This window comes from Podarcis liolepis, assembly GCF_965112155.1.
Source record: "Podarcis liolepis genome assembly, chromosome: 16".
NCBI classification, from domain to species: Eukaryota; Metazoa; Chordata; class Lepidosauria; order Squamata; family Lacertidae; genus Podarcis; species Podarcis liolepis.
In genome coordinates, this window is record NC_139567.1 from 22670914 (window position 1) to 22691619 (window position 20706).

The following is a 20706-nucleotide window of genomic DNA, read 5'->3' on the forward strand; positions in this document are numbered from 1 at the left end:
TATGTTTTTTGTTTTATTTTTAAAATCTTAACTTCCTCTGAGTCTGTCCCTTGCAAGCCTGCTTTTATGACAGCATTTCAGTGATGTCTTGTAAAATAGGCAGAGGTGCACTTCTCTTTGTCTGCCATTTAGGAGCCCAGCAAAAGGTTTGAGGAGCTGAAATTAATTCTGCCCCTGTAACAATCCAGAAATATGTTCAGTATTCCAGGAACTCTGGATTTATTTGATAGAACATGTCACATTTGCTATATCAATGTCAATTCCTGGTTATATATATATATAGATAAATGCTGAAATTTCATCTTGATATCTTTATCCTATACCTATCATGCACACATTAAACTTACATAGAATGTTAGTATGTCATTACATATATCTCTCATTTACATTGTACAATTTTATAATTATGTCTCTGTCACTCCTACGTTTTAGGGAAATGAATCTGTACGTGTGTGTGTGTGTGTGTGTGTGTGTGTGTTTGTATGAGAGAGAATGTTAGACACAGGTACATTTGCAATCCTTTAGTTAAAGAATTTAAGCAACTCTGATTAATGAAAGCTTTACACTGCAGAAGAAAGGTGACATCTGAATCCAGCAAAAGTTAGTTATGATAACCATGGATTCATAGGACCCCATCCTCTTCCTGCCCCCTCAAGGCTGCGAACCGCCCTGAGACCTGTGAGAATAGGGCGGTAAACAAATTAAAGAAATAATAATAATAGATTGGGGAAATGGTGGGAAAGCTATTTGTAGCAAAGTCCCAGTGAGATCAACTGATTGAAATTCATCATATTGAAGTCCCTGCTCCATTGCTTTCAATGGCTCATGACCCAATGCTTGTTTTAGCAGTAAGTTCTGCTCATTTACAGCAGAACGTGGAGGTGGCAGGTTGTATCCAACTGAATCCATTCTCAGAGTGGATCCAATGAAAGTTCATTGATTTCAGTGGGTCTACTCTAAGAGTTACCATATTTTTTTTCAGTGAATCCGGGGACACTTTTCAACCTCCTACTAAATAGATGGATTTTGTCAGGGAACTGATTTGTAAATCCAGGGACTGTCCCCAGGAAACGGGGACGTCTGGTAACCCTAGTCTACTCTGTGTATGGGTTCAGCTGGCTACAACCCAGTATGTGAGTATGCAGCTGTCGTTGCTAGTGTATTTTGCCGGCTTTTGCTCAGGTTTCTGAAGATAATATCGAATCCTATACTAGTCCCATTGTCATCTCCTAGCATATACGTGTGTATGTAACTATTCTGGGTTCATAGAATCAAAGAATTATAAAGTTGGAAGGGAACATGAGTGTCATCTAGTCCAGCTCTCTGCAATGCATGAATCTTTTGAACAGTGTGGGCATGACCCTAAGATTAAGAGTCTCCATGCTCTACCAGCTGAGTTTATCCGTGGGATCTTTGTATGACTTGTGCTGACATTCAGTTCTCCAGACTGACTTGGGCACAATTGTAGATTTTAATAATAATAATAATAATAATAATCTGTAAACCCCCTTTATGCCACTGCTTTGCCCTATATTCAGAGCCCCACACAGCTCCCTTCAAAGGAGGGTAAGCTCTGTGGGTGTTCTGGGGCTGCTACCCCCCCCCCATTAAACTAAATGCAGGAGGCATTGTGGGTTGTCTCCAGTGATGGACCTACCCAGAGTAGACCCACTGAAGTTAATGGGCACAGCAAACAGGTTCATTTATTTCAGTGGGTTCTACTCTGAGTTGAACTTTGTTGAAGACAGCCATGTGAGTTCTGTATTATTATTTATCTACATGACTGAGATACCGCTTAATGGCAATCGTCTCTTAAGTGCTGTACAAGAAACACAATACAGAAAAGGCGATAATCAGTTAAAAGTGTAAAAGCAGGCTTCTGTTAAAATGCCTCCTAGAAAAAAAAGTATTTACTAAGCATCAGAAGTTCGGCAGAGAGAAGGGGCCTGAATGACCTCAACTGGATGGTAGTACCACAAAATTGGGTCCACACTACTGAATGCATCACAGCTTCTGGTGGATCTAAGCCAGCCTTTCTCAACCTGTGGGTCCCCAGATGTTGTTGAACTACAACTCCCATCACCCCTAGCTAGCAGGACCAGAGCTCAGGGATTTTTATTTTATTTTTTAAATAATATTTATTAAAAGTTTCAGAATTACAAGGGGGGAAAGAAAAAATAGGAAACAACACTACAATACATAAAAAAGAAGAAAAAAAGGGAACAAAGCATAAAAACCAATACAGCAATACAGCAAAAATAAAATAAAAAAGAACAAAAAAAGACACAAATCCCATGTTACATATCTTTAACTTCCATTTGCTTGTTTCATTGACCTCCTCACACCTCCCTTTTTGTATTCTAGTTTAATTAGTTATTTCAGCAAATTCTTTCCATCTTTCTCAATTTTTATTGAATAATTTATCTTAACAATTTAACCTATTAATTAATTCAACAATTCCTTCCATCTTTCCCCCTATTCTGTTATTCAAATTACCTTAATTTATTTATCTTACCCTAAAATACCTTAGAGCTTGAAACTTAATACTCAATTATACATAACTCCTTATATCATTTCTACTAAAGCCATATAGTTTCATTCCAACATTTCCCCTAATATTCATTAATTTTAGGCTAATTCCCTAAATAAAATTTTTTCTTTATAAATTTTCTTCCAATCTTCATCCAGCGTCTCTTCTTCCTGGTCTCGGGTCATGTCAGTCCTTACTGTCCATTCCATCTAGTCCATCAACCCAGTAATCTTATATCCGAGGCTCTTAAGTCTCTTCCATGTCCCTTCTGCAGATCTTCTTCTTGTTGTTTATACCTGCACTTTTCCTTGTCCTTTGTTGGTCTCTTTCTTAATTTCTTTCCTTTCTCATTGAGGAGTAGGTCTCTGGGAAGTTCCAGCCCAAGATTATCTCCATCTCCCTTCATCAAACCAGCCCACTCCCCACAGTCCCACTCCCCACAGTCATCAATGTAATCCAAAAAATATTTAAGAGCATATTTCAAAGTCCCTCCGAAGTTAAGAACCTCCTCAGCTCCAGACTCCCCCTGGCCCACTCCAACTTCAATCTTCAAAAACAGCGGCTTATGCTCCTGCAGGGCCTCGGATCTCTCCATTTGTATTATTTGAGGTGCAACCGCAACCTCCTCCATTATCTTCTGCACTTGCCCCATCAATACAGGTTCCTGAGTTGGTCCCTGAATGGTTTCTGTGTCAATATTCCCTGTTTGTCCACAGTTATTACCACAACAGTCAGCAAATCCGTTTTCTCATTCATTAGATCCATCTTCTCATGCATCTGTTCCAACAAAGCACTTGTCTTGCATAAAGCAAGCACCAAAACTTCCTCCGAGCTCATTTTTTCGAGGTCAAAAGGACTGGTCCCACGATCTTAATCTCACAGCTGTAGGAGTCCTCAAGTAGACTGCAGCAACAGTTTAACAAGCTCCCTCTAGAGGAGACAATTTCTATTTGTATCCATCTTTTTAAGGCAAGTCCAACAAAGGAAAATTGCTTTCATTTTTCAGATATTTTGTTTCTTTAGAATGCAAAAGGCAACACTGGAATCAGTTTATTTCTCTTCTTTAGCTATCTGTCAAAATATTCCATTCACAGTCAGTGAACCTCTCCAACAATTTCTGTCTTTGACCCCCGTTCCCAGGTTAGAGACGGTGGAAACTTATTTTTCTTCACTTCCTCTCCTGCAGGCTTAAACAAAGATCCCCCCCCCTTTTCTCCTGCTTCCAAGGGGGTTTTAGTAGTTATAAATGAAGGAAGTTTAGACTTTTTAAACAACTTTCCGGACTTTAGCTTACAAGGTTTTTGCTTCAGTCTATGTACAAAAAGCGGAAGGCGGACTTCCTGTTTGAACCTTCCCGCTTCGGTGCCAAATTAGGGTATTTCTTGATCCAATTACTTGTTTTAAATCCAATTGTCCACAGGAAAAAGTCAGCGCTCTCCGGCAATGGCTGTGCGGCTTCACTCCGTGAAAGTAGCAATCAGTTCGCAGCACCGCGCTGCTCACCCCACTTCACTCCGGAACCCCAAAATGGGGTTTCCCGTGAGTAGGGGAGGCACTCCTGGTGCCCTGCCGAACCCCACGTTCCCAGGCTTCCTCTACCTGGGATTTCTAGCGGGCCCCCACCTTCGCCGCGGCGGGAAGACCCAGTTTCCACGGAGCCAGTTCCTCCGGTCGGAGGAACTCCGCCATTCGCTGATGGCGCTAACCCGGAAGTCGACCAGAGCACAGGGGTGATGGGAGTTGTAGTCCAACAACATCTGGGGACCCACAGGTCAAGAAGCGCTGATCTAAGCCACGCAGCTGAGCCATGGTGACCATTAGCAGCAGGGCTTTTTTTTTCCCAGCCAGAACGGGCCGGAACAGCATTCCGGCACCTCTCAGTTGGGTCCCAGAAGTGGGGAGAGAGCTCTGACCAGCCTCAACAAAGCTCTGCTGCACCTCCAGCTTGTGAAGAGACCCTTTCAGGAGCCTGTAGAGGATGTCCCATTCCTCAGTGAGCAAGCCCCACATTGCTCTGGCTCACATGAGCTGGAGAGGTGGGTTGGGGGCTTGTTAAGCTGCTCAGCTGAGGCACAGGAGGACCCCCACCTTGCCTCAACTGAGCAGCTTCAACAAGCCTCTGGCTCATGAGAAGACCCTCCCCACCCCTCAGCCCAAAGAGATCCTCTTTGGGCTCTGCAGTGGATCTTCTGAGGGACATTTGGTCCAGCACCTTTTTTGCCTCGAAAAAAGCAGTGACATCCCTGAAGACCTCAGTGACTGGGCAGGGATAAGAGGGATCAAGCAATCCTTGAGGTACCTTGAACCCAAGTCATTAAGGGCCTTGCAAATTACGTAATACAAGAGCCTTTAATAGGTCCAGAGTGGCAGTCCATGTTTCTCTCTTTTGCAACAGATTCCCGGGCAGAAATGCAAAAATCTGGCCCTGATTTAATAAAAATGCAAAGGTAATGAAACTCTGAGCACTTTACATTGAGAGCGATTTTGTACCAGATTAATAATGTATAACAAATTCCTCAGGGCACGAAAGGAATTAAAATACCCACGTAGGATTTCTGTATTATTTATGGACCTTCGTTTTTATCTCGTCTCCACACACGCCCCCCCACCCCCCGCCGAACCCTTTGCAAAACTGATATCTGTGTTAACGCAAAAGATGGGCAGCTGTGTCAATGTTTGTCCTCCCATCCTACCAGTCAAGAAATGTGAAGTGTTCTTTGCCTCACCAGCTGATACAGAAAGGGAAGAAGAACGAAGAAGAAGAAGGAAGGATTAGTTAAGGCAGCGTTGAAAGTCTTCCAGCAAAGAGAGCACTCCACGGTAGATAATTGGCTCTCGTTTTGGTATACAATAAGAATCTGTTCAGCCAAAAGCTTTGTAGCGTGGAGATCATTGAGGAATCGTTTGGGGTTATTAGGGGAATGAGTGTTTCCTCTCTGAGCTATTTTCATATTCAGACCTATTAAAGCTGACACTGGTAGCACTTTCTAGCAAACATGCCCCCTCCAGCATTGTTCCTTGAGTTTGCCCCGACAAAATGAGCCAAACAAACCCTTTGTTCCCCTTTTCAAACAAGAGCGGTGTCGTTAACCGCGACCTAATTAAGAGGTTTTGTGTTTGTGGGCACGGATGGAGTGACTGGTTTCCCAAATTTCAAGCCGTCTGGTCCCGTCAAGCGATGCTGAGGCGATCTTGACATACGCTTTACGGTGGGATTTACATATGGGACCTGGTTCTGGATGGGCGACTGATTTGCTGCACTTTTTCTCCTTCCTCTTCCTCTAGGATGAATTACCCGTCGTTCTTTAGAAGCTGGGTGGCTTTTGCCTTCATAATTATTCGACAGCAAGGTTAGTATTTCGGCTCGTCAGCGGCCGGATACTGATACTTCCCCGGTAATTAGCAACCCGCTCCCGTCAAAGATACGCTGCATAAGAACCAGGCATGTATAGCTAATGGCTTCTCAGTTTTGAAAGCAGAGTAAGTACATCTCGCGGGCTGCAGCTGGACTGATTTCCAAGAAAGTGCATCCTTGGGACGCCAGAACTGGTGCCCTGACCTTAGCATCCCACCCCACAGACGTCCACAGCAGCAGGGAGGCAGCTTCCCATCCCACTGGAGAACTGGTGTGAGTTAAAGTACCAGATAAGCAGGGTCACTTGGGTGAGTCTGATTGTCACCAGCCAGAAGGGAAAGTGAGTAATGCCTGTGATTCTGCAACTCACCTGTGTCCCACAGCCGTGTGGAATCACACCATGTGGAAGCAACTGCCACCCTGCCACGGTGGATGCAAAAGGCCCACCCTATTTTGTGGGGGAAGAAGGAACCCACGTAACACCTGCTTTTGCTTCTGTACCAGCAGAGACAGGCAGTTATCGCCTACCTTATTCAGTCAGCTTACCTGATCACTCCCATTGTCGCCTCCCGTACGCAACTAATTGCACAGGCAGGTCATCTAAGGAAGTCTTGCCCCATGTTCCCCTTTTCCCATTCCCTTAGAGAAACAGGGAAGTGATGATGTGGGGGCAGAGTCTTCTTTGTGGTGGCACTGGGTTTATGGGCCTACCTCCCCAAGAAGGCTCATCTCTCTCATTCTGGTTTAGTTTTTAGGCTTTGGGTGAATCTAATTCTGTTTCAGAGGTTTTTTTGAGATTCACAGAGGGGATTTTGTGTTTGATGAAGTGTAGCTTCTGTTAGGTCAGCGGTTGTATTGTTTTTATTGTTTGCTTGTTTCTGTATGGATTTATTTTTATTTGTGTTTTTTTTTTCAAAATGGGAGGGAAATGGCGTTGTAATAAATAGCCTGTCCCTTCCCCTAGATAGGTGAGTGTGTTTAGGGACTGATGTCGGAAACCATTATTCAGACTAGTTTCGGATCCCGGTGGAAAGCTGCACATCGCTCCCCGCTTTGATCTACCCTGTAGAACTTGTTCCCAATAAAGGGAAACGGTTGTAGCGCTTTTCCACATAATGGGACCAGGTAAACCTTTGGGGATGTTTGAAGAGGCTGCACCTGCAAAGATGCAGCTCATTGCTGATTCTTAAAGCAGCTGTTAAAAGGAAAAGTTGGGCTCAGTTCCACTCTTGGAAAAAGGAAAGAACAACAACCCCTACATTTCACAGCTGTGACCCAAGCTGTAATTGTTCAGCTATTACATAACAGCTGTGAAATGATTTTGCTCGCTCACTATCTCTCTGGCAAAGGAATGCTTGCCAGAGACATTAACATCGTCCGTAGCCATATGCAAAAACATGTTGATTATCTGATTGGCTGTGCTGCCTGCCAGTCTCTCTGTTTTATGGCAACTTATCTTTACATGTTTGCATTTAGAACAGTTTTCTTTTTCTTTTTTTAGAAGAGTTCCAGAGACAGAGAATGTCTCATAGCAATATCTTTCAAGCCCTCTGTCACTTGCAAAGATGATTAAGATATGTGTGTTTTGCGTTGTGTGCAAGAAATTGGTAGTGTTTTTGAATGGGCAAATCTGTCAGTTTTGGTTTTTCTTGGGTTCTCTGCATTTCCACCTCAGCTTGTGGATTTTTCTTTCCCCAGAAAGAGTCCTTGTGTAGATTCATCAGCATGTTAGTGCAAATTTCTCCTAATATACACATTTTTGCAAAGCAATGTTCCCCGATATAATGCATTTTTCCATTCCATGTTGCTTTCAGGAATATGTGCATTTCAGCTCACACTGGACCCTACCCTATGCTTATTCTTCTTTTTAAATTTTGGTACACATTACTGGGTTTGAGAAAATGCACTGCAAGATTTGGAGTAGTGCAGTTTTCAAAGGGTGGCTGTGTTTAAGTTCATGCAATTTCAGAAAGTGTGAATTGGGTAGATTCACCTTCAAATGCAATTTAATTTCTCCACCCACCCACTCCCATTCCTGTGCATGATAGCTTAGGGTGGCGTGGCAGCGAGCAAACAGAAGGAGCAAGCAATTTCTGCTAAGGAGCATCTCTGCTGAGGCTGTACAATAGCTTTGGGGTGGTATTAAGGGGATTAGAGTAGAGGATGAACAGATTATTAATTTATTTAATTGCTTTTGTGGGGAGCCCAGCATTCCTCCAGGGTGCTCAGCATGTCACATGTGGCTCTTGGTGGCATTTGGAGTTCAAATGCATCAGCAGAAATTGAACTTAAAACCAAATCACTGTTGCAGGAGCACACTTTATGCTTGATATAAGTTCACTGAGACTCTGGGTTTAGGAAGACGAGGAAGCTGTATTTATTGCAGGAAATACATGCTTGGTGGGAAATATCCTAGTTCTAACAAAGATGAGAGAATGCCATGAGTTGCACCTGTTCTTGCATCTCAGCAACAAATACACAAAAGGCGCCTCACAAGTTGAGAAGTGAAGAAGAGGAAAGTAGGAAATGAGGTCAGCAACCATAAGAGTATCAGTCTAGCCTGAAGGAAGGGCAACAAAGGTTAAAGGGCAGTCTAGGAAGTCTGGAGGTGTGTAGGGGGGGTGTCTCCCCCCCCGACTCTCTCTGCTATTTTGTGCGCAGACACATCAGTCTTCAGTGTGGGCTGAGTTGCATCACACTGCCAACAGTCCTCCCCTCTTAGTCTATCCCAGGCATAGGCAAACTTGGCCCTCCAGATGTTTTGGGACTACAATGCCCATCATCCCTTGCTAACAGGACCAGTGGTCAGGGATGATGGGAGTTGTAGTCCCAAAAACATCTTGGGGGTCGAGTTTGCCTATGCCTGGTTTATCCTCATAGCACCCTGTGTGAGCTTCCTGGTTAAGTGGGGATTCAAAACCCGGTATCCCCATTTTTAGCCAGGGAGCCACATTTCATTCTGGGCAGCTTTCTGGGTGCCCTCATCTTCAGGCCCAAAGGATAGCTTGTGCGAGTGGTTTGGTGCAGGGGTCAAAAATGCCAGAGAGGTCAATTCTAGTGCTTTATTGTAGAAAAGTGAAAACTTACAATGCAATGCCAGAGACCTTCCTGCCTTTACAGACTCGGGGCAACCCCTGAAACAGCAAACGTTTGTCATGACTGTCCATGAGAGGCTAGCATGTTAAGCATTGCTTATACAGAAAACATCATATGTCAGTTTGGCCAGAAATTTCCATCGGTCCACCTGACCAATGAAGGCCTAGGTGGCAGGCATCCAAGCCTTATGGGTAGCTCCCCTCCCAAGGCCAAGAGCCAAGCATCCCAAGTCATCAGATAAGCATAGCATCAAAGCCAGCCAATTAGCATCTCTCAAAGCAAGCGGATGAACATATTGCAGTGAATGGCATAGTCCCCGGGTTATGTGGGCTACCAAGTTGACCTTTACAGGCCTTCCAGGTCATTTTCACCATTTGGTTCTACAGACTGGGGGCCACATGCCAGTGCTGGGTGCACCCAGAAGCAAAGTGGGAGGAGGAGAAATGTAATTCTTGCATTTGCATGGTAGGTTAGTTTCTACATACCCTGCACAACCTCACTCTATCAAGTATCCAAGGAAGCAGTAGGCATGATGAGGGTTCAAGGACACATTCCAGCCAGGCTAAAACACCTAAGGAAGGAGTTAAGGCGGGTGGGCGAGGGCCGTTTCTTGGGGAGATTCCCCAGGGCCAGATAGAGATATCTGGAGGGCTGCATTCAGGCTCTGGGTCCCCCCACCCCCTATTCTAATCCTTACACTGCACTGGTAATTGGCCAAATCTACTGCTAGGGCTGACAATAAGATGTTTTTTCTAGGCCCTGTAGAGTCTATCAGTTCTTTCTCTCCTGTAGATCCTATCAATTATTTTTTAAGCATATGCAAGCACCTTAATTCCAAGTTGTTAAAAATTCAAAAGGCACTACCCTATGGGAGTTTACAGTCCCTTCATCCACAGTTTGCCTGGACACGAATATGAAAAAAACTCACATTTCCTGCAATTTTAAAAGCGTAGCTGAAGACCCTAGTTAAAATACAATAAAACACTTTTAGCACCAGCAATTCAAATACCATTTGCCCCAAATACCAGCTCCCAGTGGTCAATATTGTCTGGCCTGCCAGAACAGGGAGGTCTGAGCCTACCAGAGGAAAGGCAACGAGGAGGGAGCCTGTCCAATCTCTCTTGAGAGGGAATTCCACAATCTGGGGGCAGCCGCAGAAAAGGCTCTCCCTCATGTCACCACCAGCTGTGCCTCTGATGCTGATGGGATTGAGAGACTGTATTCGCCTGAAGAATGTGAGGGGAAGCTCCAGGGAGACCAGGGATTTCCCTCATCACGGCAGAGGGTGGAGTCTGCATCCTGCTGCGCTGGGCCACTTATTTATTTCAACAGTCTCAAGTCCTTGTAACTGATCTCCAGAGCCAGGACAGTTGCCCTCTTTCACAAACAGATCCTTCATGCCTGTCGTGGTGCCAAGCCGAAGGGCTTTTGTTGGAAGTTTGGGTGCAACTCAGCTTGCCGAAGAGGGCTTTACATGGGGTTAAGGGAGATAGCGCGAGGCCCTTCCACATTCCCAGACTATCCCTGTACCTTTAACCTATCAGCTTACTTCTCTTATCTCTTTCTTGTTTGGCCTGATACGTCTCAGGTTGCATCCTGTTTACAACTTCCTCCTCCTTCTCCTCACACTTCTCTCTCTCAGACCTCTGGATGAGAGGTCATCTTCATACTATCCTCTGAGAACAAAGGGAGCAAGCATGACTGCCTTGTTCCTCTCTAGACTAGTTAGTGGGACTAGAACTGGAAACATTTCTGTCCAAGTTCAGCATCTTTCCTGCAATAAACAACTTTATTATTTTCTTCCCTACCAGCATCTCTTGATGTGCAAAAAGTAAAGGCCATTCTCTAACCAGATTCACTGGCCCAATGCATGCTAAGGGCTTCAACAAAGGCTGGTTATCTCTATACAGTGGTACCTCTGGTTACGTACTTAATTTGTTCTGGAGGTCCGTTCTGAACCTGAAACTGTTCTTAACCTGAAGCACCACTTTAGCTAATGGGGCCTCCCACTGCTGCCGTGCCACCGGAACACAATTTCTGTTCTCATCCTGAAGCAAAGTTCTTAACCCGAGGTACTATTTCTGGGTTAGCGGAGTCTGTAACCTGAAGCGTATGTAACCCAAGGTACCACTGTAGTTTTCTTATTGGAAAAATACCCAAGTAGGCAGCCTGCCCGGTCCCTAATCAGCATGCTCAGAGCCCACAGAATACGGAGTATCTGTTGGGGAAGAGAAGGGAAATGGGGAGTTGGAGATGAGGAGAGTGCATAGGATGAAATATATTGGAAGAAGGAATGACCGGCTGGACGCTGGAACAGAAACACCACACTGCAATATTCGTTGCAGCTCCCCTCTAGATGGCAATAGAACTTGTGCAAGATTCGGACTCATAATTTCTCACACAGCATCCAAAAGAGCTTTTTCTGTGGGCAGAAAATGCTTTTCTATCAGGGCGGCACCTTTTGAGTCAAGCCACGGGCCTAGTCACCAACCAGTGCTGTGGCAGGAATGGGGCCACCAGATACAGTCGTGGTGATCCCCTCCTCTCTCTCTCTCTCTCTCTCTCTCTCTCTCTCTCTCACACACACACACACACACTACATGCATGCATGCATTCCTAGTACACACCTCGTTGTGTGCAAAGAACTCAAGTCTTTCAGAAACTGTGAGAAGGAAACCCAAACCCTGAATCTAGGTCAGGACCTGGTGACTCTACCTGCCATTACGGCATTTAGCAAATTAGGAGAAATGCCATCGCGTGAAGACCTCGCCATGGCTGAAAGCAGAGGTGGGAATGGTTAATGTGATTCAGAAAAGGGTGAAGGGCCCTGAGGTTGTGGCCAGGGATGGTGGAGAGATTGGATTCAACACACAAACCCATCAAATCTGCACTTTCCAAAGCAATATGTCCACCGAAACACAGCTAAGCCTTTGACTTTCGCCCTGCTCTGAATTTTGTGAGGCAGTTCTCCAACTGAACCATGTTTACAAAGATGCATACACTGGGGGGAAGCGTGCATAAAAATGTAAACATTAGTGAAAATAATATGCAGAAATGCATTATGGCAGGGAAGATTGCTTGCAAAGTAAGTCAAAAGTGCATATAAAAATGTGATTATTAGGAATAATTCGTACTAAAACCAATGAATTTTCAAGAGGTATTTTTAAAAAAGAAAGAAAGAAAATCAGTAAATAGCTGCAAAATGTGGAGAACTGAATTTAAGGCTGGAAAAATGAGAAAGTGAGTGAACTGAAATCCAAGAAGGCAGATCCTTCCATCCCTAGTTTTGGCCTTTAGGTGTTCTGATCGAATTGTTAAGACAAGTGCTGCTGAAGGGCCAAAGAGCAGGAGGACAGCCAAAGGGACTCTCCTTTTCTCAAAATCCAGGAAGACGCAGTGGGAAGGTGTCAGTGCTGGATGACTCAATAGGCCATTCTAGGCTAATAATAATAATTTATTATTTATACCCCTCCCATCTGGCTGGGTTTCCCCAGCCACTCTGGGCAGCTCCCAACAAGAACACCAATAACAATAATAAAAAAGCAACGCCATTTTTACTCCTTCCATCCTGTGTAGGTTAGAACAATCCAACAGGTGCGTGACAAAAATATTATACACCAGATACTGTCCAAAATCATTCCACTCCTTTTAAAAAGTTCATATTTCATTGGCCAGTTTCTGCAGATATAGCTCTATTAATCTCCATTTAAGCACATGCTTAAAGCACCTTCAATGAAAGAGTGCACACACACAAAATGAGATTTTTTTATATTTAAAAAATGTGATTTATTATTATTTTTTTAAAAAAAGAGAAAAGTCTTGAGCAGTCATCATGGGGAATATCAGAACTTTGTTAGATTTTTTTACACTCCACACTTTCCCCCTGTCTTCCATTCTCTTTTCAATTACTTATCCCCACTTAAACCAGGGGGACATCCTACTAACGTAGATGGAAATAAGGTCCTGTCATGTGCTACAATTAATCTATGCTTCATTGTTATTTTAAATTTTTTATTTTATACGGTTAACTATTGTTCTTACTTTGAATTGCACCGGGGGGATCCATCACCTTCTCTGTGCTTAGGGCCTCTAAAGGTCTCCATGCAGCCCTGGTAGGCGCCCATATGAAACTTAACATAGGACTGCAGCAAAGAGTCTTAAACAGAGGGTGAATTGTTTTGCCTTTGGAGGCTCGGCTGAGCATTCATTGACTATAACGAGGGCAGCAAAGTTCTTTTCTAGCCGAGACGGCATTATCCCCTCATGTAAAAACATCAGGGAACGAAACCTCAGCCAAGCAGATACAATTCAGTTTGATGTTGTGTGAGCAGGGGTTTCTGCCCATCATGGGAATGTTTCAGGATAGAGCTTTTGCCATTTCGCCTTTGCCAGTAAGGCCATTTTAGCAAGTGGTTTCTCTGGGAACATCTGCAAACTTGTATCTGTGTCCAGGCTTGAACCTTATACAGTGGTACCTCGGGTTACAGATGCTTCAGGTTGCAGACGCTTCAGGTTACAGACTCCTCTAACCCAGAAATAGTACCTCGGGTTAAGAACTTTGCTTCAGGATGAGAACAGATATCGCACGATGGCAGCGGGAGACCCCATTAGCTAAAGTGGTACCTCAGGTTAAGAACAGTTTCAAGTTAAGAACGGACCTCCAGAATGAATTAAGTTCTTAACCCGAGGTACCACTGTATGAGCAACTGGAGGTTTAGCACTCAGCTCAGCTTAAATGAATGTGAAAAATAACTTGAAACATGGCAGATCAGACAAACTTTAGGGGTTATATCCAATTTCGTCCTACCTACTTAGAGTAGACCCACTGAAATCAATTGTCATGACTGATATTATCTCATACCCTCCAACATTTCTCTGACGAAAATAGGGACGTCCTATGGAAAAGCAGGACATTCTGGAACCAAATCAGAAACTGGGACGGCTTCTGTAAATGCGGGACTCTCCCTGGAAAATAGGGACATTTGAGGGGGTCTGAATTTGCATGTGTCTGCTCTATGGTCCACAGGTTTCACTTTTGCTGGTCCTTATATCTTGCCTGAGTATAGTGAATGTGTGTGTCATTCTAAATTACCAGCTATGACTCACCGCACATGGAGGTGCATCTTAGTGGACGGGTACTCATTTTGCTTGTTTGTTTTAAATATTAAAGGGGCTTTCAGGGCGAGGGAGATGAGATGGTTCTGATTGTATGCCAATGGTGACCGCAACACAGTGGGGCTGGCATTTGAATAATAGAACATATGTCCCAATTACAGCTCAGGCCATGGCAATTTTGTATCCGTTCTGGCCCAACGAAACCAAAACGCCCAAAGTCGATGACGGCAGCTCCCCGGAGATCAAGCTGTCCTTCCCATTCATCTTCTTCGGAGTCCCATATCGAACCATTTTTGTAAGTACAGGGCTGGGGCTGCGGAAGCCGCCGGACCCTATTATTCATTTTCCCCGCCATTAACGTCTGCATTTTAAACACAGCTTCCCTCCAGCATTTCAGGGCAGAGGAAGATTTATGGGATCCCTCCTGACAAGTTCTTAGATTTCATGAACTGATAGGTTTTATGATTAAGAAAGTCAGAGGTATATTTAATGGGCTAATGTTCGTGGGGCAGGGATATAAAAGGCAATAAATTGCCTTTTGCAGGTGATTAAACACCAGAGAGACGCGAGGGCCTTGACACGTCGGACATTATTCCTGTTGCATGACACGCAACAAGCGTATGGAGGGAGCAACTGCAGGAAAATGAAGACTATTTATTTTGTTCCAGCTTCGGGGATTTAAGAAATTTTTTTGCATCTTTATTTGTTTTGTTTGTTTGTTTAGCAGACGAGCTGTTCGGCTGACTTGATCTCTCATGGTGGTGCTTGAAAAGACTAAAAAAAATTACCTCTTTAGTGCAGAATCAAGGGGTGAGCAAATACATGGGCAAAATGTGCAGAAAGAGACCTCAGCTGTCTTACGCTGAGTCAGACCACTGGCCCATCCAACCCAGGATTCTGTACTCTGACCAGCAAGGAACTCTCCGAGGTCTCAGACAAAGGACCTTTTCCACCTTCTGGTTCCTTCTGGCTCCCCATCTCTCTAGTTTCCTAGAGATCCTCAACCTGTAGTTAGACGTGGTGTAGTCCCAAGGAGGCTCCAACAGTGAAGCAGAATTGTGCAGTGAAGCTCTTGATGGATGTTACCACTTGAGAAAGTGATGTGGGCAGAGGTAAATGTCTGGTTCAGGGCCATCTTACCCATAGGTGCTAGGGGTGTGGGGCACCCAGGCCCCGGGCTCTCAGGGGCTCCAGGCCGAGAGTCCGGGGCCGAGATTTGGAGTCTGGGGATTGGGAAGAGCCGACAGCTGCTGCCGAGCGGAGTAGAGCCCATCAGAGCACCACAGTTTTTCTGCTACGGGCGAGCGAGGCGTTCAGGCAGCCGGCCAACTCCACCCTCCTGCGTGCCTGGGATTGGTGGGCCGTTGAGAGGCCTGCCCAGAGCACACTGCTCACACAAGGCGCCCAGCTTCACTCAGCCACCACTGCCACCACCTTGGGCTTGACTGTTGTTGTGCTGGGCACTGCTTGGCAACATTCTACCCCAGGCACCCGGCCCTTGCCTTGCTCTGTTGCCACTGCCACTGCCTCAGGCTCCTCTGTTGATGCTGAGGCGACCGGCCAGGCCAGCTCTGCTGTGTGCGCCTCACTGGCCTGCCCTAAACCAAAGTCATAAACTTTGGGGTCCCCCCCTAAAAAAAGGTTCATAACTCTGGACAACCTGGGGGTGGAGCCAGGCGGATCTTTGCATCCTGGCGCTGCATATCCTTAAGACGGCCCTGGTCTGGTTGTTTCCCCATGGGAAACAAGCATCTAACGGAGCAGGAGATGTGCAGGATAGGGCTGACTACGCACCATACATTGGAAGCATACGACTTCCCCAGAAGATAATTCCCACAAATCTCTTTAGACCAGTCTGCTTTGGTGAGTATTCTGTGAAAAGGTGGTCATGATGAGAATGCAGAATATGGAAATTTCCAGGGGGGGGGGTGGAGTGACCTCTGGGTTTCATTTCTCTGTGGGTTTTTGAACCTCAGTTCTATCCCAGCCTCAGGGTGAGATGAAGGCCACAGAGGAGCCTAGAAATATAGCCCTATTTACAACCCATAATTGCATAGCCCAGCCTCTGCCACCGGCTCAACCTACGCAAGCATAATTTTAAGCTGACATTTCTGCCTCTCGCTGCCAAGCCTTCCACTGGCTTAAATCAAACCATTCCGCTTTCCCTCGCAGGTCAACAACAATGGCGTCGTTTCCTTTAATGTGCTGGTCAGCCAGTTCACGCCAGAGTCTTTCCCCCTGGCTGACGGGCGGGCTTTTATCGCTCCTTTCTGGGCAGACGTCCACAACGGCATCCGAGGGGAAGTCTATTACCGGGAGAGCACAGATCCTGATCTCCTCAAGAAGGTCTCCAAAGATATCCGGAAGTATTTCAAGAACCTGCCATCGTTCAATGCTGTGTCCATTTTTGTTGCTACTTGGGAAGAGGTCACCTTCTACGGAGGCAGCAGCACAACCCCGGTAAGGGTGGAACATTGACGGGATGTGCTAAAACCAAGTTTAGAATTATTTCACAGTGAAGGAACTTAGGAAGCTGCTTCATGCTGTGTCATGCTGAGTCATTTCGCTCTGTACTGTCTACATTAACTGGGAGGGTTTAACTGTCTACATTAACTCTCCAGGGTTTCAGGCAGGAGTCTATCCCAGCCCTACCCCAGAGATGCCAGGGATTGAACCTGGCACCTTCTGTATGCCAGAGAGAGGCTCTACCACTATTTTGTCCAAGTGCATGTTCTGAGTAGGAGCCAACACTAAACTCCCAAAAGGAAGCCACTTCTGTATAGCAATAAGTACAAAATCTGCACATACCTGGTTATGTTTGCTGATCTTACCTATGGGGAGCAGGAGTTTGTTGCATGATTGTGCAGTAGGAATCGTGTGGGGGATGTAGAGGGGGCCGTGGCCCCAGGCTCACATATTTGAGAGGACACAATCAAGTGCCTCCATGACAGGCACAGAGCCCTGGCAGCTGAGATGCAGTGACAGGCAGGTTGGTCTAGCAGGCAGGTGGATGGAGGCAGCAGGCGATGAGCCTCTTGGAGGTGGGTTCCCTTCACCCTCTGTGCGGGCTCTGTTTGTGCCCCCCCCGGCACATGCCCCTACCTCAGCTGCCCAGTCCGGGGGGGGGGGACAACACTTGTCCCGCCCCAGGTGCTGGCAACATTGTCTTCTCAGGACTTGCACACAACGTCTATATACTTAGAAAACATGTATGTGAGAGCATTGGAAGTGATGGAACCATACATGGGTTTCATGTGCTAAACTGTAAAGCAGTAATTGAATGCAAAGCTGATAGTAAAGCTACAAGAGCACCCAGTTTGTGGCAAGAATTCTGCAGCAGAGGCAAGTCCCTTCTAGGCCAGAGACAGGGAACCTGTGGTTCTCCAGAGATGGTTGGACTCCAACTCACATCAGCCCCCGTCAACATGGCCAGTGATCTGGGACAATGAGAATCGGTCCAACAACATCTGCACAACCACTAGTTCTCCCACCTCTGTTTCAGTGCTTGGCATGTGGTGATTAACCTCATGACAATGTGCTGGGCCCTGGAAGTGTTACAAAGTCCAAAGTAGATCCATTTCGGATGTGCCTTGCATCCCGAACATCTGAAATGCATCGATGGTGTGTGCTTAAAATCCATGGTTTAAAAAGATGTCTGTAAGCAGAATTCAGTGGCAATTCCATTTGAAGTCCATTTTGAAAGGTCGCCGAGTGTTTGAAATGTCGATATCTTCCCTTGATTTCTTCCCGGGACGGTGTTGTGTCCACAAGTTACTGGATGAGGCTCAGTGACACCAAGTTGGGGCATGAGTTTACCACGTCTGCTTGCTGTTTCTAGAGTTCTTTAGGCTATTAATTCTGTGCTTTTCCTTCTTCACAAGCCAGTTTCCAGATGCTCTGCTTAAGTTACTGCAACAGTCTGGAGCCCAGCTTCTCAGCTTTGCACATTTCCAGCCCATTAGCATTTTCACTTAGTGTGTCCCTGCTTTTAACAACTTGATAGTGGGTCTCTCTATTGAAGAGAGGCTTCATCTAAATTGTAGGCTCCAGGGTGGGAAAAGGGTAGGTGCTGTTGTCAGGGGCAGTACCTGAATGAAAATGCTGTTTGACCTTGTAAGCCCAGCCAGTCTCTCGAGTCACCAACTGGTCCCTAGTGGATATTTAATGGAACCAAGAGAGATCTTCCAGATACAGTATATAAATGAAGGTGTATATATCTATAGATATACATGTGTGTATATAGCCCACCTTCAGTGTCCCCTCTGCCACAATAAATTAATCTTTGGCTGCAATCCATCATCTTAAAGCCTGCCTTTTGGGAGAAGAAAATAGCCCCCCTCCCCATTAAAAAAAATGTTTTGGCCCAAGCGACTGATCTGATTTCCAGAACTTTATGGCTTTTAAATGTAAGTAAGCACAGATGGAATTTCTCCTCTGTGATGTTAATCGGAGCAGGAGGGGAAGGAGGGCCATTTCAGAAATGAAGGTTGCTTGCTTGTGTGTCCAAAAGAATTTAACCGCCGCACAAAAATCCCAACAGGGTTCTTAAAAGCATAGAAGGGAAAAAATGAAAGAGAGCCATTTGCAACGCTATCACAACAAAAATCAAGCTCCAGTCAAAGAGGGGATTGATCGCAGTTGGCTGCAATGCTCATTCATTGATTGCAGCTAATGCTGATATTATCAAGGGAGGGGGCACTGTTCCCCAGTCGCTAGTGCAGAGACCAGAACTACCCACGCATCTTACAGATGTTGAATATCTAATAAAGGTGGCATCATTGAATGGTGTGTTTATGGGTTGTATCCACTTAGCTTCAACTCAGAGTAGACCCACTGACATTAATAGATGTAAATTAGTCATGTCTATTAATGTCAATGGGTCTACTCTGAGTATAACTAGGATTTGATTTGATTTTCTTCCCGCTTTGTGTTTGCTTTTGGTTGGTGTATTTATTTATTTTTGTATTTGACTATTTTAAAGATTCAAATGATGCAGAGGGCATAGTTGATTGGCAATGTGTGTGTGTGTGTGTGTGTGTGTGTGAGAGAGAGAGAGAGAGAGAGAGAGAGAGAGAGAGAGAGAGAGAGATTTGGTCCAGTACTCAAACCTTGATAAAAGCGTCATGGGTGCCAGCACAAAATGGCTGCCATGGGCAACAAAAAGGGGGGGAATGCACTCTGTAACAGTGAGTTCCATCACAAAAAAGCATATATGAAAGGAATCTTGTTCTGCTGTCCTTGTTGTACAGTGGTGCCTCAGGTTACGAATGCTTCTGGTTAAGAACGGACTTCTGGAATGAATTAAGTTTGTAACCCAAGGTACCACTGTATCTTATGATGAACAGCATAATAGCAGCTCATTTAGAGATCATATGAATGCTTATATCATTTCAGTCTGCTGAATCATTAGTCCATCTTGGTCCAGTATTGGACCATCAACCTATCTAGCCCAGAGGCGGCTGACCTATGTCCCTCTTGATGATGTTGGACTTCAACTCCCATCATCTTTGCCTAGTGTCATGCTGACTGGGGATGATGGGAGTCCAACATTATTTGGAGGGCCACAGATTAGCCATACCTGATCTAGTTCATTTTTGTGCCTTGATAAGGTAATGGGCTGGATGAGGGCCAATAACTTGAAACTCAATCCATACCAGAAAGAGGGTAGTTACTTTGAGTGGCCTGCTTACCTGCCCAGGTGAATGATGTGTCAACCTGTTCTGGAGAAGGTTGCATTCACTGTAAAGGTTCTTAGTTTGGAATTCTTAGTGATCCCTCTGTGTCATTAGAGACACAAGTGGCCTCTCTAGTTTGGGATGCCTTCTACTAGCTTGGGCTAATACACCAGCTGGGATCCCGCCTTGCCTCCAGGATCTGTGTCCTGGTGATCTTCTGTTTAGATCGTCACACTGTGTTGCATCTGGGGGTACCTTTGAAAACAGCCTGGAAAATTCAGTCAAGGATATGGCTTTCAGATTCCTAACTGGGACATGTTATGTTGCAAACATATCACACCAACACTTTGCCATCTTCACTGGCTCACAGTCCAATTCAAAGGACTGGTGTTGACCTTTAAGGGCCTTCATGGCTTGGGACAATATCTGAAGGATCTCTTCCTCTTCTCCCATGTACCTACAAATACCTTGAGGTCTTTGTCAGAAAGCCTTCTACAGGTGCCATCACTAGATGGGGAGTTGTGGGTGGCTGGTGCAGAGCATTCTGTTTGTTGAAGGTTCCCCAGTTGCAGAAGGCCCTCCTCACAGAGGACCATCTGCTGCTTCCTCTAATGTCCTTTTGGAAGCCAGTAAGGACCTTTCAAGGTGGCGCTGTGTATTAAACCACAGAGCCTAGGACTTGCCGATCAGAAGGTCAGCGGTTTGAATCCCCGTGACAGCATGAGCTCCCGTTGCTTGGTCCCTGCTCCTGCCAACCTAGCAGTTCAAAAGCACATCAAAGTGCAAGTAGATAAATAGGTACCACTCCAGAGGGAAGGTAAACGGCGTTTCCATGTGCTGCTCTGGTTCACCAGAAGCGGCTTAGTCATGCTGGCCACATGACTGGCCAATAAAGCGAGATGAGCGCCACAACCCCAGAGTCAGCCACAACTGGA

The 20706-nt window shown here is 45.4% G+C and overlaps 1 protein-coding gene across 2 annotated transcripts in view; it reads left to right on the top strand.

Moving 5' to 3' along the window:
- Positions 1-5496: 5496 nt before the first annotated feature.
- The window catches only part of TECTA (tectorin alpha), an 81541-nt gene continuing 66331 nt past the window's right edge, over positions 5497-20706 (top strand). The window contains exons 1-3 of one of the 2 annotated variants that reach the window (XR_014520364.1): positions 5497-5880; positions 14258-14391; positions 16269-16556. Coding sequence is in view for 1 of the 2 variants with exons in the window: in XM_083480880.1 (XP_083337006.1) it covers positions 5817-5880; positions 14258-14391; positions 16269-16556 (486 nt within the window). In the remaining variant the exon portion in view is untranslated. The remainder of the gene's footprint in view (positions 5881-14257; positions 14392-16268; positions 16557-20706) is intronic. The other variant, XM_083480880.1, reaches the window with a different exon arrangement.